Genomic DNA, 11,073 nt, shown 5'->3' with positions numbered 1-11,073 from the left:
AAAAAAAAAAAAAAAAAAAAAAAAAAAAAAAAAAAAACAAGAAAGGAGAAACCATATCATAAAACTTGCTCTATGTATGCCAAAAGTTTGGCTTTCCACAGCTGGATGGATTTGAAGGTGTAGTTATCAGCAAGTTTTTCTCTTGTAAACTGATCTGCTTTCTCCCAGAGCCAACATGCTTCACCAAGGGACTGTGACCTTGTTGTGGACCCATTTTCTAGCTGATGCTAGAAAAGGAAGTGAATGAACACTGCCCTCTCTGCACAGGTTGTGTTCTTAATTATGGCCATTTTCCCTTGATCATGGCTAGTTTTCTTGCCTGCTGTCATACCTGCTCCAAATCTGCTGTGCCCTTCAGCACAGGTGAAGAGGACTCCAAGTGCATGAGATATCTCAGATAAAGACAAACCTCAGGGCTCTGCAGCACTTTAGTGATGTTCTCTGCTTTATTTGCTGTTTCTAACCCATCCGCCTTAAAAAAGAATGAGGAGCTGCTTGGTACCCACAGCTCATCTTCACTGGAGGGCAGCATCTCTGCCACCAAGCCCAGGTGAGAGGCCTCCATGTTGAGGTGCCTGGTGAAGGCTCCTGAAAGCTGATGAAGTTTTCTCCATGAGCTCACCAGTGTGGGGCTGCGAAGGTGCTGTGGAGACTTTGTTGTGGGAGGTGACCACCCTCTTCCCAAAATAAGCCCCTGTTCCAGTGTTCAGCCAGGTGCTCAAGCATCATGCCCAGAGGAAGGCTGGAGCTGCAGACCTGTGCACATACATAGGGCTTGTTCTGCCAAGGAACCAGCAGAGAAATCTGGTCTTGCCCATCTCAGCTGTCCCCTGAATGGACAGCTTTGTGTTGCTGGTCCCCAAAAAGTGAGGGGTTTGAACACAGTGCTGCCAGCCCACCTGCTCTTGTAGAAGCCTGTAGTATACACTGCAGCATTTAAAGATGAAACCAACCATAAACAACCCAGCCCCCTTTTTTTCCTTTTTGGTGTGTGCGTGTGTGCAATTAACTGCGTGCATAAACTGGGGATAAAAATGGCTTCAGTGTATTTTAGAGGACAACTGTTTGAAGGATGAAAAATAGTGCTGCAGAGCAAACTATGGGTTTCAGCAGTGGGGTGTTCCTTATCCCAGAAGTGCAGGTGGGAAAGGCGCCCTTCCTGCAGGCTCCCACGCTGCGTTGGAGGAAAAAAGAAAGGAGGAAAAGTGAAATGACATGCTTCTCTGCATAAACACACAAAAGGAAACAGCAGGAGAGTAAGCAGTTGTGTAATTGCCCATGGCGAGCTACCACAGGCGAGGGAAGGCATAGGCTTTTGCAGTGGGACAGTGCAGGGAGGTGATCTTGGAGGGAGGGACACGTAAAGCAATGGGACGCTCCGTGTTCTTTCCGGAGATAACGCAGGGCTGCCGTCTTCTGCCTTTGCCTCCCAAAGCCCTCCCAAAGGGAATTTGGGTTTATTGGGCTAGCAGCAAAGGGGCAGACCTGCCCCAGGTCCCCCTCCACTTCCGAAGCAGCACCCACCCCATGTTATCAGAGAGCTTCCCACACAAAGCGCCAACACTCAGGTTTATTGTGGGCGCTGTGCACCTGCCCTGCGGCCAGCCGCCTCCTGCTGGGCCTGTTGCGGTGTGCTGCTCATGGTGGCAGCTTGGCCTCCAGGCTGCAGCCCAGCATGCGTGGCGAGGACAAGCAGCAGGTGCGTGCTGGGGAAGCGCTGATAAATAAGGATCTTCTGCTAGGAGTCGTCGTAGAGGGGGTTGTTGTAGTTCCCCCAGGAGCCATAGTCGTGGTCGTCCAGCAGCCTTCCGTAGGAGGAGTGCCTGTGGGGAACATGGCGCCATGTTAGCCTGCAGAAGGCAAAATGAGTCAGGGGTGCTCACATAGAGGGCCAGAAAGATATCATCAAAATTCTCAAAGCCCATATGTGTCCTTCAGAGGGACAGGAAGAACGCCCTGTGCTTTGCCACTAGGCATATGAGGAGGACAGCATGGAGCTTGTGGCACTTGCAGTGTGGGCAGCAAGGAGCTGGCCAATGCACAGCTACAGGAGCCCTCTTTATTGTTTTTTTGTTTTTTTTTTTTAACATGCTGGCTGCTTTAGTGGTTTATTAATTCTTTTACTGTAGGGTAAAACGAAAAAAAAAAATGCACCTGGGCCTTCACGACGTCGTTTTTGAGATATTTCTGTAGAAGGCAGTTTGCCACCAGCAAACCCCACCTTGACCAGCCGCCTACAGAACACACCAAAATGGCACTGGGAAAGGATCATTGCCTCCCCATGACCCCCTGGGAGGGAGAATGAGCCCATGCCATGTTTTGGGGCACACCTAACAGTAAACAGGAAGGTTGGAATTAGGATGGGCTTGAGCTGTTCTGTGATTTGATGATTAACATGAGACTTGCTCATCTAGATCTTGTTGGGCCACGCTGCTGCTTATCACTGCAGGCACAGCAAGGTGCAAGGCAACAGCTCACCCTGGGGATAACTGCTGGTTATGGCTGCGTGCTGAGCAGCATCTCTGGCATTTGAGTGAGACTTCTGTAAAGCAACAGAGAAAGCTCTGGCTTTCAATAGAGACATGATTCCAAAGACTGGGACTCAAGGCCCTGCAGAGGGCCAGCCTTACCTGATCTTGAGGTACGCCGCCGCCCCAAAGACCAGCACGACCACCACGATGACTGTCACGGTTATGGCCACGATGCTGCCTGCAGGGAGCACCAGAAAGGGCAGTGCTCAGCTCCTGGTGCCAGTGCCAGATCCATCTCCTGCACAGGCATCCCTGTGATGCTCCCCAAAAAATCCCTTCTGGAGGCTGCTGGGCCCCACTATCCTTATGTGTTGCTCCGTTCCCATAACACAGGGCAGATGGGTTTGGGATAAAACAATGGTTGTTTTTCCACTACTGCAGACCTAGAAGCCCCAGAGCTACTATCTATTTCTTGATCAGGAGCTTTAAATTCATCTCAGTCTGTGCTCAGGTAAAAAGGTTTTGGGGGGTCTAGCAGCCCCCAGCAGAGATATAACTGAGCTTTCCTTGCAAAATCCAGCCCTTGGGGTTGGACCTTTAAAGGTACATTCCAACCTAAACCATTCTACGAAATCTGGGCTTTCTCCTCAGTGTTCCTGCCAGCATCAGGCAGCACCAGGTGCCAAGTCAGGGCTGGAAGCCATGCAAGGAAGCGGTTCTAGCCACCTCCACTTTCTGGTCCTTTAACCCATCTGGGCTTGCAGAAGACAGGTCAAAGCTGGCTTCATGCTGTCTCCAGAAAGGAGAGAAGAAACATACATCTTCCCAACTCCTAACTCATGGTTGAGGCTTCCTTCCTTTCTTCCTTGAACATTTTAAGTCATCTTTGCAGCTCAGGGTTTTATTCACATCTGAGTGTTTGAGTGTGGGTATCCACAATCCCTTGCCTCTACAGATGACACAGGCTCCTCCAGGGAGCACATCTTTGCTCTCAAAATACAGTGAAAGTGAAATTAAGTGAAAAAATAACTGGAAAAGTAAATTGTAACTGATAAGAGCAGGAAAAAAAAGTTGCATATATATTGTGTGTGCGCAGAGAGGGGTGCTGCTCACCTGCACTCAAGGCATGTGGAACCTCTTCTATGGTGACACCAGTGGAGGGAGTACTTCTGCCTTCTTCAGCCATGCCCTTGGTGGGGCTGGCCACAGTCACTGAGGGGGATGTTGGCTCCATGGCCAGGCTTGATGCCATAGCCAGCATCCCTGGGGAAGGGACGTCCTTCATCAGTGCCGGTGGCTGGGTGGGGATGGGTGGTGAGAGCAGTGCTGTCCCAGGGGATGAGTGCAGGGTGCTGCTGTGAGGGGAGGAAGAAGGGAAGGATGCAGGCGTGTCCACAGGGCTTGGATTTGTCCCCGAATCTGTCGTGCCTCTCGCCATGCTGGAATGTGCTGTCCAAGGACTCAGGACTGTCTCCAAGGTTGGTGGCACTGAACTGGGGGCCACTGATGGGCTGTCTGCTGCAGTGACAGTGTTTGTGGGGGTGGAGGCAGGGGACAGCATGGCCGTGGTGCTCCCATTGCGGCCACCCGCCTCGGGGGACACTCCATTACTGGTGGGTCCCGCAGCTGTCAGAGGTGTAGACTGGTGGGGAGCTGCTGTGGGGACAGATGTGCCCCCTGAGCCTGGCCCTGCTGATGTCCCCACCACTGGAAAGGGGGTGAGGGATGCTATGGGGTCATCACCGAGTCCTGGCAGGGAGAAAAACAAGCATTAGTAACTAGGAAATCTTTATGAAGTCTCTGTAGCCATCGCAACAATGGTAATGGGGACTTCCTTCTCCACAGCTCCTAGAAACCCAAAGCCAGCCAAAATCAACATCTAGAAGAAAATGGTGGAAAGGAGGGGATTCTTCCTGCTCACGTTTCCAGGGAGTGGGTTAGAGGAGCTCAGCACTTGGAACCCCCATCCCACATATCCCAGCCTATTTCTCTTCAGGGCTCAGCTCCTATCCCAGGCTGGCACCCTTGTCCCCAACTCCCTCAGAGCAGGCAGCAGCAAGCACCACACAGCTAGGAACTGTGACACAGGATGCCTCTTTCTTCCCTCACTGTTTCCCTGTGCATTCATTCATTCATCTCCATTTCTTAACATAAAGATGAGTCATTCTTTCCCCATTCTTTCCACTGGTCCCCACCAGTGGCTGCTATTTTTTTCTTCTTTTTTCTGTTCTCGACAGGGCCAAACTCAGCTCTAAGCCACCACTAGCAGCTCCATGGGCACAGCTAGGCTGGAGAAAGAGTGTGCCAGCAGCAACTGACATCAGGGGGAATTTTTATTCCCATGTTCTCGCTTATGTATAACCCCACAGCATCCTAGCATGGAGCTGCATGAGATCAGAGAACAAAAATTTCAGGACAATACTGATTTTTTCCTTACCATCGGAAAGGCCAGTTTCCCCAAAGCCCCTCGTTGGTGGCACCAGGAGAGCTGGCTCCACACCCCAGGTGCCCCCAGCCATAACTTGGGAGAAGGTGGCCACCCATTCCCATGGCCCACAGTTGGTGGCACCCAAAGGCCCCAGCTGGATTCATCAGGAGTGCTGAGCAACACCTTTCCCAAGCAACAAGAGCTGCCAAGGCAGCTGGGAGGATTCAGCGCAGCAAGCTGCATTACCACAAGCCAGCATCCCTGTCAGCAGGCATTGTTAATTCCAAAACAGAATCGCAGCAGCAGGCACATATACCTCTGCAAAGGAAGGTGTAGAACATGCATCCACCATTTTAAGAGCTCTGCACCGGTGGTGGCCAAACTAGGGCAGAAAGCAGTTGCTAGGTGGTGTCTGAGGATGTGGACGTGCTGACAACCTGAAGCAAGCATCCCTTCAGCCCTGGGATTCTTGAGATCAGGGCTGGGGCTGTACTTAATTGCTTTGAAGTAATGCTTCCCACATATTTACTGGGGCATGTCAGCCGGGTGCAACTGGACCAGCAGGTTAAAGGCTGCCACCCCAGCTTCTTGCAAGATGCGTTGCTGTTCCAACAAGACCCTCAGTGGGCTGGTAGTACCCTGAGCACTCTGTTAGCTCTCTGTGAAGAAAGCTGGGCCTTTCATGGAGAGGAGCAGCTCACTGCCTCCCTGGACCCCCTTGCTGCTTGCCTGAAGCCTCATTCTGAACACCAGCCAGATTTGTATTAAAAAAGCTCTACTGTGAGGTAGTGTTTGCAGAGTTACCCCTTGCACTTGAAGAAAGCCATCCCATGCTGAATGTCAGGGATGGATGGGCTCTCTCTTGCAGGAGAAGCACGCCTGCCCCTGTTAATCACCAAGGAGACCTGCTGTGGGACAGCTTCCTTCTCAGTCCCTGTGGATCCCGAAATTCAAAACACATCCTCACCCCTGCTTGGTTTTGGGGTTTACCCAGTGTCTGTGTGTCCTTTGGGCCAGCAGCACCACCATGGTCTGCCTGAACATCCGGGGCAAACTGGTAGGGATCCTGCAGAGCTGGCAGTGCTGCTGGCTGGGATGAGTCAGAAAGTTTCTGATAATACCTACATGGCACAAGTGCAGCTGGCCTCACAGCCAGGTCTGGGTATGTGCCTCAACTGGGCACTCATCCCCAGCAGATCACAAGTCACAGGCATTGCCCAGGAGAGCTGAAGGGATCCCACCGGCAATCTTGGGTCCTTCCCAATAAGCCACCACATCCCACAAAAGACAGCCCACCCTCCTGGTGCTGGGTGGCACGCAGCAAGCCAGCTCCTCTCTAAGCACATCTGAAAAGGTGAAGAAATGCTGAGGTGGTGGTTCCCTTGTTTGCTCAGCACCTGGGCTGCAACTGTGAGCAATAGCCAGAAGAGTGCACTGGAATAAAGGATTAAAAAAACACCAGAAATCTTCCTTTCAGAGCATGTGACTTCAGAGGCAAGCAGGGGTTGTCAAAGCAACTGAAGGACATCAGTTATCAAAGGATACCATGCATAGCTCAACCCTGAGAAATTTGCCCATCTAATTCCCTTAAAGCAGCAACTGCCTTGCAGGAATCTGGATGGGAGCAGAACGGGATGGAGAGCACCAGGTAACCATGCACAAGCAGCAGCTTGGCACAGCACCCTGCACCACCCATGTTCCAGCTCCACGTGAGCTCTAAGTGGCCACTGGCACGGGTAGTCTTCTTGGAGAGGATGGGAAATGAGTGAGAAAAGCCCAAATCCCTCTAATACAAATGCTTTCATTTTCAAGAGCATTAAGTGCAGTCACCTGGGAAACCCCAGGGAATACCACCGAATGTGTGGATTGATTCCTGTTGGCATGCTGCTGGCCCAGTTCCTCCATGGCAAGCAGAGGTGATGTCTCACCCTCATACAAGCTAAGCTCTGCTTTAGCAGCACATACCTAGCCTGGGCTGGGAGCCTCATTAGCAGTGCATTGCTCATCAGCACTCGGAACAGGCTGTTACACCAGCTGAGAAGCAATGTGAAAACAAGAGAGCTCCAGCCCAAGAAAAATGAAATCAGACACAACAGCTGTGCTAAAGCAACAGCACCCAGCAAGAGGTGGAAATGGTGCTCTCAACCAGCTTCCATTTGACATGCTGCACCTGATACAGCCACCAGAAGGTCCACCTGAACTAACCCACATGGGGAATGCAGCCCTCTCCCCACATTAACCCAGACCCTTGGGGGATGCTCCCCAGCCATCACATTTTGCTGTGTGCCTGCATCAGGAGGTGAGTGGTACTGCTTTGGGGAATAGCATGGCTATTTCTTTCTCTTCCTTCCCAGCCACTTATCTTGACTACAACAGCTTCCAAACTTAACCTAAACACCCTTTTTCTGAAAGATGGGAATGCAGCAAAGAGCAATGAATAAGTTCACCCAAGAGAGCTCTCTTGGCTGTCCAGAGCACACCTATTTCATGCAGCAAAGCTAGGTGCCACTTCCCATCCCAGCAGCTGCTGCTGGATAGGTACAAATAGAAACACATGGGTAAGACACAGCATCAGATTTTTTTTGCTCCTAGATCTGTAAGCAAAAATTAAGGGCAGCCTCAACATCTGCCCTCAGGATCCCCCCAGAGGCAGATGCTGCCGCAGCCCCATGCACCACAGAGTGCTGGGGGCTATGAGCAGAGTGAGGCCTATTACAAAAGCTGCTGGCTGCAGCTGCTGTTGCTGCTGAGAGTATATAGAGAGCTTTATGGGTGATAAATTATAAATGCTGGCAGTGCTATGTGAAAATACATAGCTTGGGATGGTTTATTCATGCATTGTGTTTGGAGAAGCAGCTGACCCTTCTGAACCAAGAACGCTTGCTCTGGATGAGGAGTTCAGTGGCTCCTTACCCACAGATACATGCTATGCAAGCTCTCAGCAGGAAGTGGTAGAGTGACCCCTGACTCCCTTGCTCCTACAGCACGCAGTGCTTTATTGCTGTGTGGAACAGTAAAACACTATATACTTAAATATAGGGCAAGGGTTTCCTGCCTGTAACCTCGTTAGTTGAGCCTTCATATCTGTGACCAATGCTTTCCTGTGCCGTTCTGCTGCTGCTTCTCCTTTTCTGCTGTCCCTTCTCCTTGCTTGTGGTCAGGTTACGGTGCTTCTGCTTCCCAGCCTGACACTGCCAACCTGCAGCTGTGGTGCAGATCTCCCTCATGTGAGCACATGCAGACAGCGCTGGGTTCTGCCTGGATTCCTGCTTTTTCTGAGAACACAAGGAGCTGGGCGGCCTCAGCTCCCACTGCGCAGCTAGGTTGTGCTGACAGCCCCACAACATCTGGGGAGGGCATTGAGGGGAGGAGAAAGACAGGGTCCAATGCAAATGCAATAACAAAGCTTTCAGTGAAAAAGAAAAAAAAAAATCCCTGGCACTCAGATCACATGTACCCTTGGTTGCTTTGACTTAATGGCTAGCTGGGCTGGCTTCCTGCATGGTCATTAAATGGGTTAAGCCTAATTGCTCCCAAGCCTGAAGCTTTCTGTAGTTCAAAGAAACAGACACGCAATGGAAACAAACATGCTGTCTGCGTTCCTCACCTGCTCTCCTGTGTCTGTCCCCTTGGGAGAGGCTGTCCCAGGCATCCCTCTGCCTGCCTGGGTACTGCCCAGGGAGAAATCCACAGGGGTCTTGGTTCAGAGCGCTCACTGTGGGGATATTTCCAACCCAGGGAGCAGCAGCTGCCTCTCTGTAGGCAGCCTAAGGGGCAATGAGGATGGAGGGATCCTCTGGCTCTGGTGGTCCCTGTCCCCCTGTGACAATGAGGGGATGCACCTTTTGTGATGGGTGCTGTTATGGGGGAGCAGCAGCTGTGGGACAGGTTCCCCCTGCAGGGTCAGAGTGACTGCAGAGATTTGCTTTGTGTCTTGCTGGTCCTGAGCTCTAACGAAGAAGAATAAAGGTGCTGAGATGGCTCTGACAGGACTTTGGTCCGGTGTCCTGCCTTCTGAGTAAAGGAATGGCAAAAACTTCTCCCTCCTTTTCTCAAACGCAGTGTGAGAGATGCTGTTATCTCATTAGAGGGGCAGGAAAAAGCCTGATAATATTTGGTACTTGCCAAGCTGTGTTCTCTCTGTCACTAATTCCTGAAGAACGAGCTCAGAGCATATTTAAATAATAATCTGTACTGTTGGTTATGTTGGTTTTATTTTGTTTTAAAGGTGGAAGAGTTTGGGGTTTTGTTTGGTTTTGTTTTTCTTGTAAATACTATTTCAATGGAGAAAATAATAATAATAATATATACATATGGGAAGCATCCAAAAGATTCGTGCTCTTGTGCATCCCAAGAGGCACGGAGTAGGAATTTTCCCAGGGGTCTTCCACAGGGTCCCACCAATGCTGCTATGGGATACCGCACTGGGAACAACGCGTCCCCAGCCTCAGCACTGCCAGCGACTGCAGGTGGGAGACGCTCGGCTGGAGACGTCCCAGGAACAGCTGACCCGCTCCGGGCCGTTTGGTCCCCGAATGGCTGAGTGCTCCCGCACCTCACCCAGCCAGGCACGGCTCCGGTCCCGCTAAACGCTTCTTCGCCCAACGCGTTTGTCCCTGCGCGGGACTCGCAGCTCCGCCAGGCGCTTTACCGCTCCCCGAGCTGCCCCCAAAACCTCCCGAGGGCCAGGGACGCTCCGAAGCGCGCCTCTGTGGGTACCCGCGGACCCGCGCGGCTCCGGGCTGAACGCATCCCGGCTGCCCCCAGGACCCGCGGCCAGGAGGGCCGCTTTCCACACAGCCTCGGAGCGCCCCTCGCCCCACGAGGGCGAGCAGCGCGGTGTCCCGCCGCGTTCCCCTCCCACGCGCGTCTCCACCGCTCACCTGCGGGCAGGAGGAGGAGGAGGGCGAGGAGAAGGCGGCAGCAGCAGCCCATGGTCCCGGCGGCGCGAGCGGCCGAGGACGGAGGGAGGGAGGCAGGGATGGAGGGAGGAGGCGGGGGGAGGCATCGCCCGCCCCGCTCCCCGCCCCGCTCGCCGCCCGCAGCGGCACCGAGAGCGCAGCGGCACCTGCTGGCACCGGCATCGCGCAGCCACCGCTCCCCCCACTTTCGGCATCGCCCTGGCTGCAAACCCCACGCGGAAACCGTGAGAAGCCTCGGAGACCTTTCTTAGGCACCGTCCTCTGGCTCCAGCTGCCGTCTGCATAGCCGCCTCCTCCTGGTTTCATTGGCATTGGCCGCTTCTGCGTGCTCACCTCACCAGGTGTCACCGGCACGGGTTTCCCCCGCCTAGTCTTGTTGGCACGGTCATTAGCAACAGATTCTTTGGCACGTTTGCTGTTTAAGAGGTTCTCTGACTTTTTTGTTTGGGGAATTCACCCGCCATCGGCTTCTCTTGACCTCCTGCACCCTCTCAGCTGGAAGTCTCTTCCATTTCTGGGGGCAGAAGGGAATGGCTGAGATGTGGGCAGCCGTCTTAGCAGTGCCGCTGGCAAGGAAGGGTTCTGAGATCTAAAGAGGTGAAATAAAAAATGCTGAGGAGAAAGAGGATGCTGAAGAGGAAAAGAACACAGAGAGCTTGCTAAGCAGGAGGGACTGCTGAGTTTGGGGAGTTCTAGAAGTAGTAGCGCACAAAAGACGAATGGCTGAAAGAGCCGAGAAGCTCGGCCCTCGGGTGGCGTACACGAGGCTCGGTCAGATATCCGAGAGCCGATGCCTGGGAGACCGCAGGAACTACAGCATGCGGTAAATATAGGATATCCGAGCTGCTGTGCTGGAAATAGATAGGGTTCCCCTAACGGAAGAGGGTTCTCACACCCCTGCTGCCCGGGGGCCCACACGGCCCGTTCAGAGGGACCCAGGACGAGGCACACGCGGGCCGCCAGGACCGCCCACCAGCCGGGCGTTTGCGGGAGCGGAGCCCAGGCGAGCGGCCAAGCGGGGCGGCTGCCAGCGCCGCGTTCACAGCCGCCATCCCGCGGCGTGAGGTCACCGCTTTCTTTCCAGCCCGTCATTCCTCCCCTTGAGCTCATGCGGGCGCGGATGAGCCAGGAGGCCGCCCCGGGGATGTGCCACTCTCTTGGCACCCGCAGCCCTGCACGGCAACCCGAGGCTCTGCGTGAAGGTGTTCGGCGGGTGCGAACGAACCCCCTTTTTGTAGTGCTCGGGACACCC

The 11,073-nt window shown here is 53.2% G+C and overlaps 1 protein-coding gene across 1 annotated transcript; it reads right to left on the bottom strand.

The window, feature by feature from the left end:
- Window positions 1-1,252: 1,252 nt before the first annotated feature.
- On the bottom strand, window positions 1,253-10,873 carry PARM1 (prostate androgen-regulated mucin-like protein 1). The gene is made up of 5 exons (XM_042870530.1): window positions 10,715-10,873; window positions 9,783-10,023; window positions 3,585-4,220; window positions 2,631-2,709; window positions 1,253-1,823 (listed from the first exon to the last, which is right to left on the bottom strand). Exons 1-5 carry the CDS (start codon window positions 10,871-10,873, stop codon window positions 1,739-1,741), a joined length of 1,200 nt encoding a protein of 399 aa, XP_042726464.1. The 3' UTR covers window positions 1,253-1,738.
- Between the last annotated feature and the right edge of the window lie 200 nt (window positions 10,874-11,073).

This window comes from Lagopus leucura, unplaced genomic scaffold, assembly GCF_019238085.1.
Source record: "Lagopus leucura isolate 7727_CA_CO unplaced genomic scaffold, USGS_WTPT01 Super-Scaffold_100004, whole genome shotgun sequence".
Lineage (NCBI taxonomy): Eukaryota > Metazoa > Chordata > Aves > Galliformes > Phasianidae > Lagopus > Lagopus leucura.
Note: the sequence above shows the minus strand (reverse complement) of the source record. Positions and strands in the feature narration are given on the sequence as shown.

Coding starts and splice junctions, on each gene's coding strand:
- PARM1 (XM_042870530.1), bottom strand. CDS start 10,873: ATGGCGGCTGTGAACGCGGCGCTGGCAGCCGCCCCGCTTGGCCGCTCG. Junction 2,710..3,584: donor TCCACATGCCTTGAGTGCAG/GTGAGCAGCACC, acceptor TGCTCCCTGCAG/GCAGCATCGTGGCCATAACC. Junction 1,824..2,630: donor GCGGCGTACCTCAAGATCAG/GTAAGGCTGGCC, acceptor TGTTCCCCACAG/GCACTCCTCCTACGGAAGGC.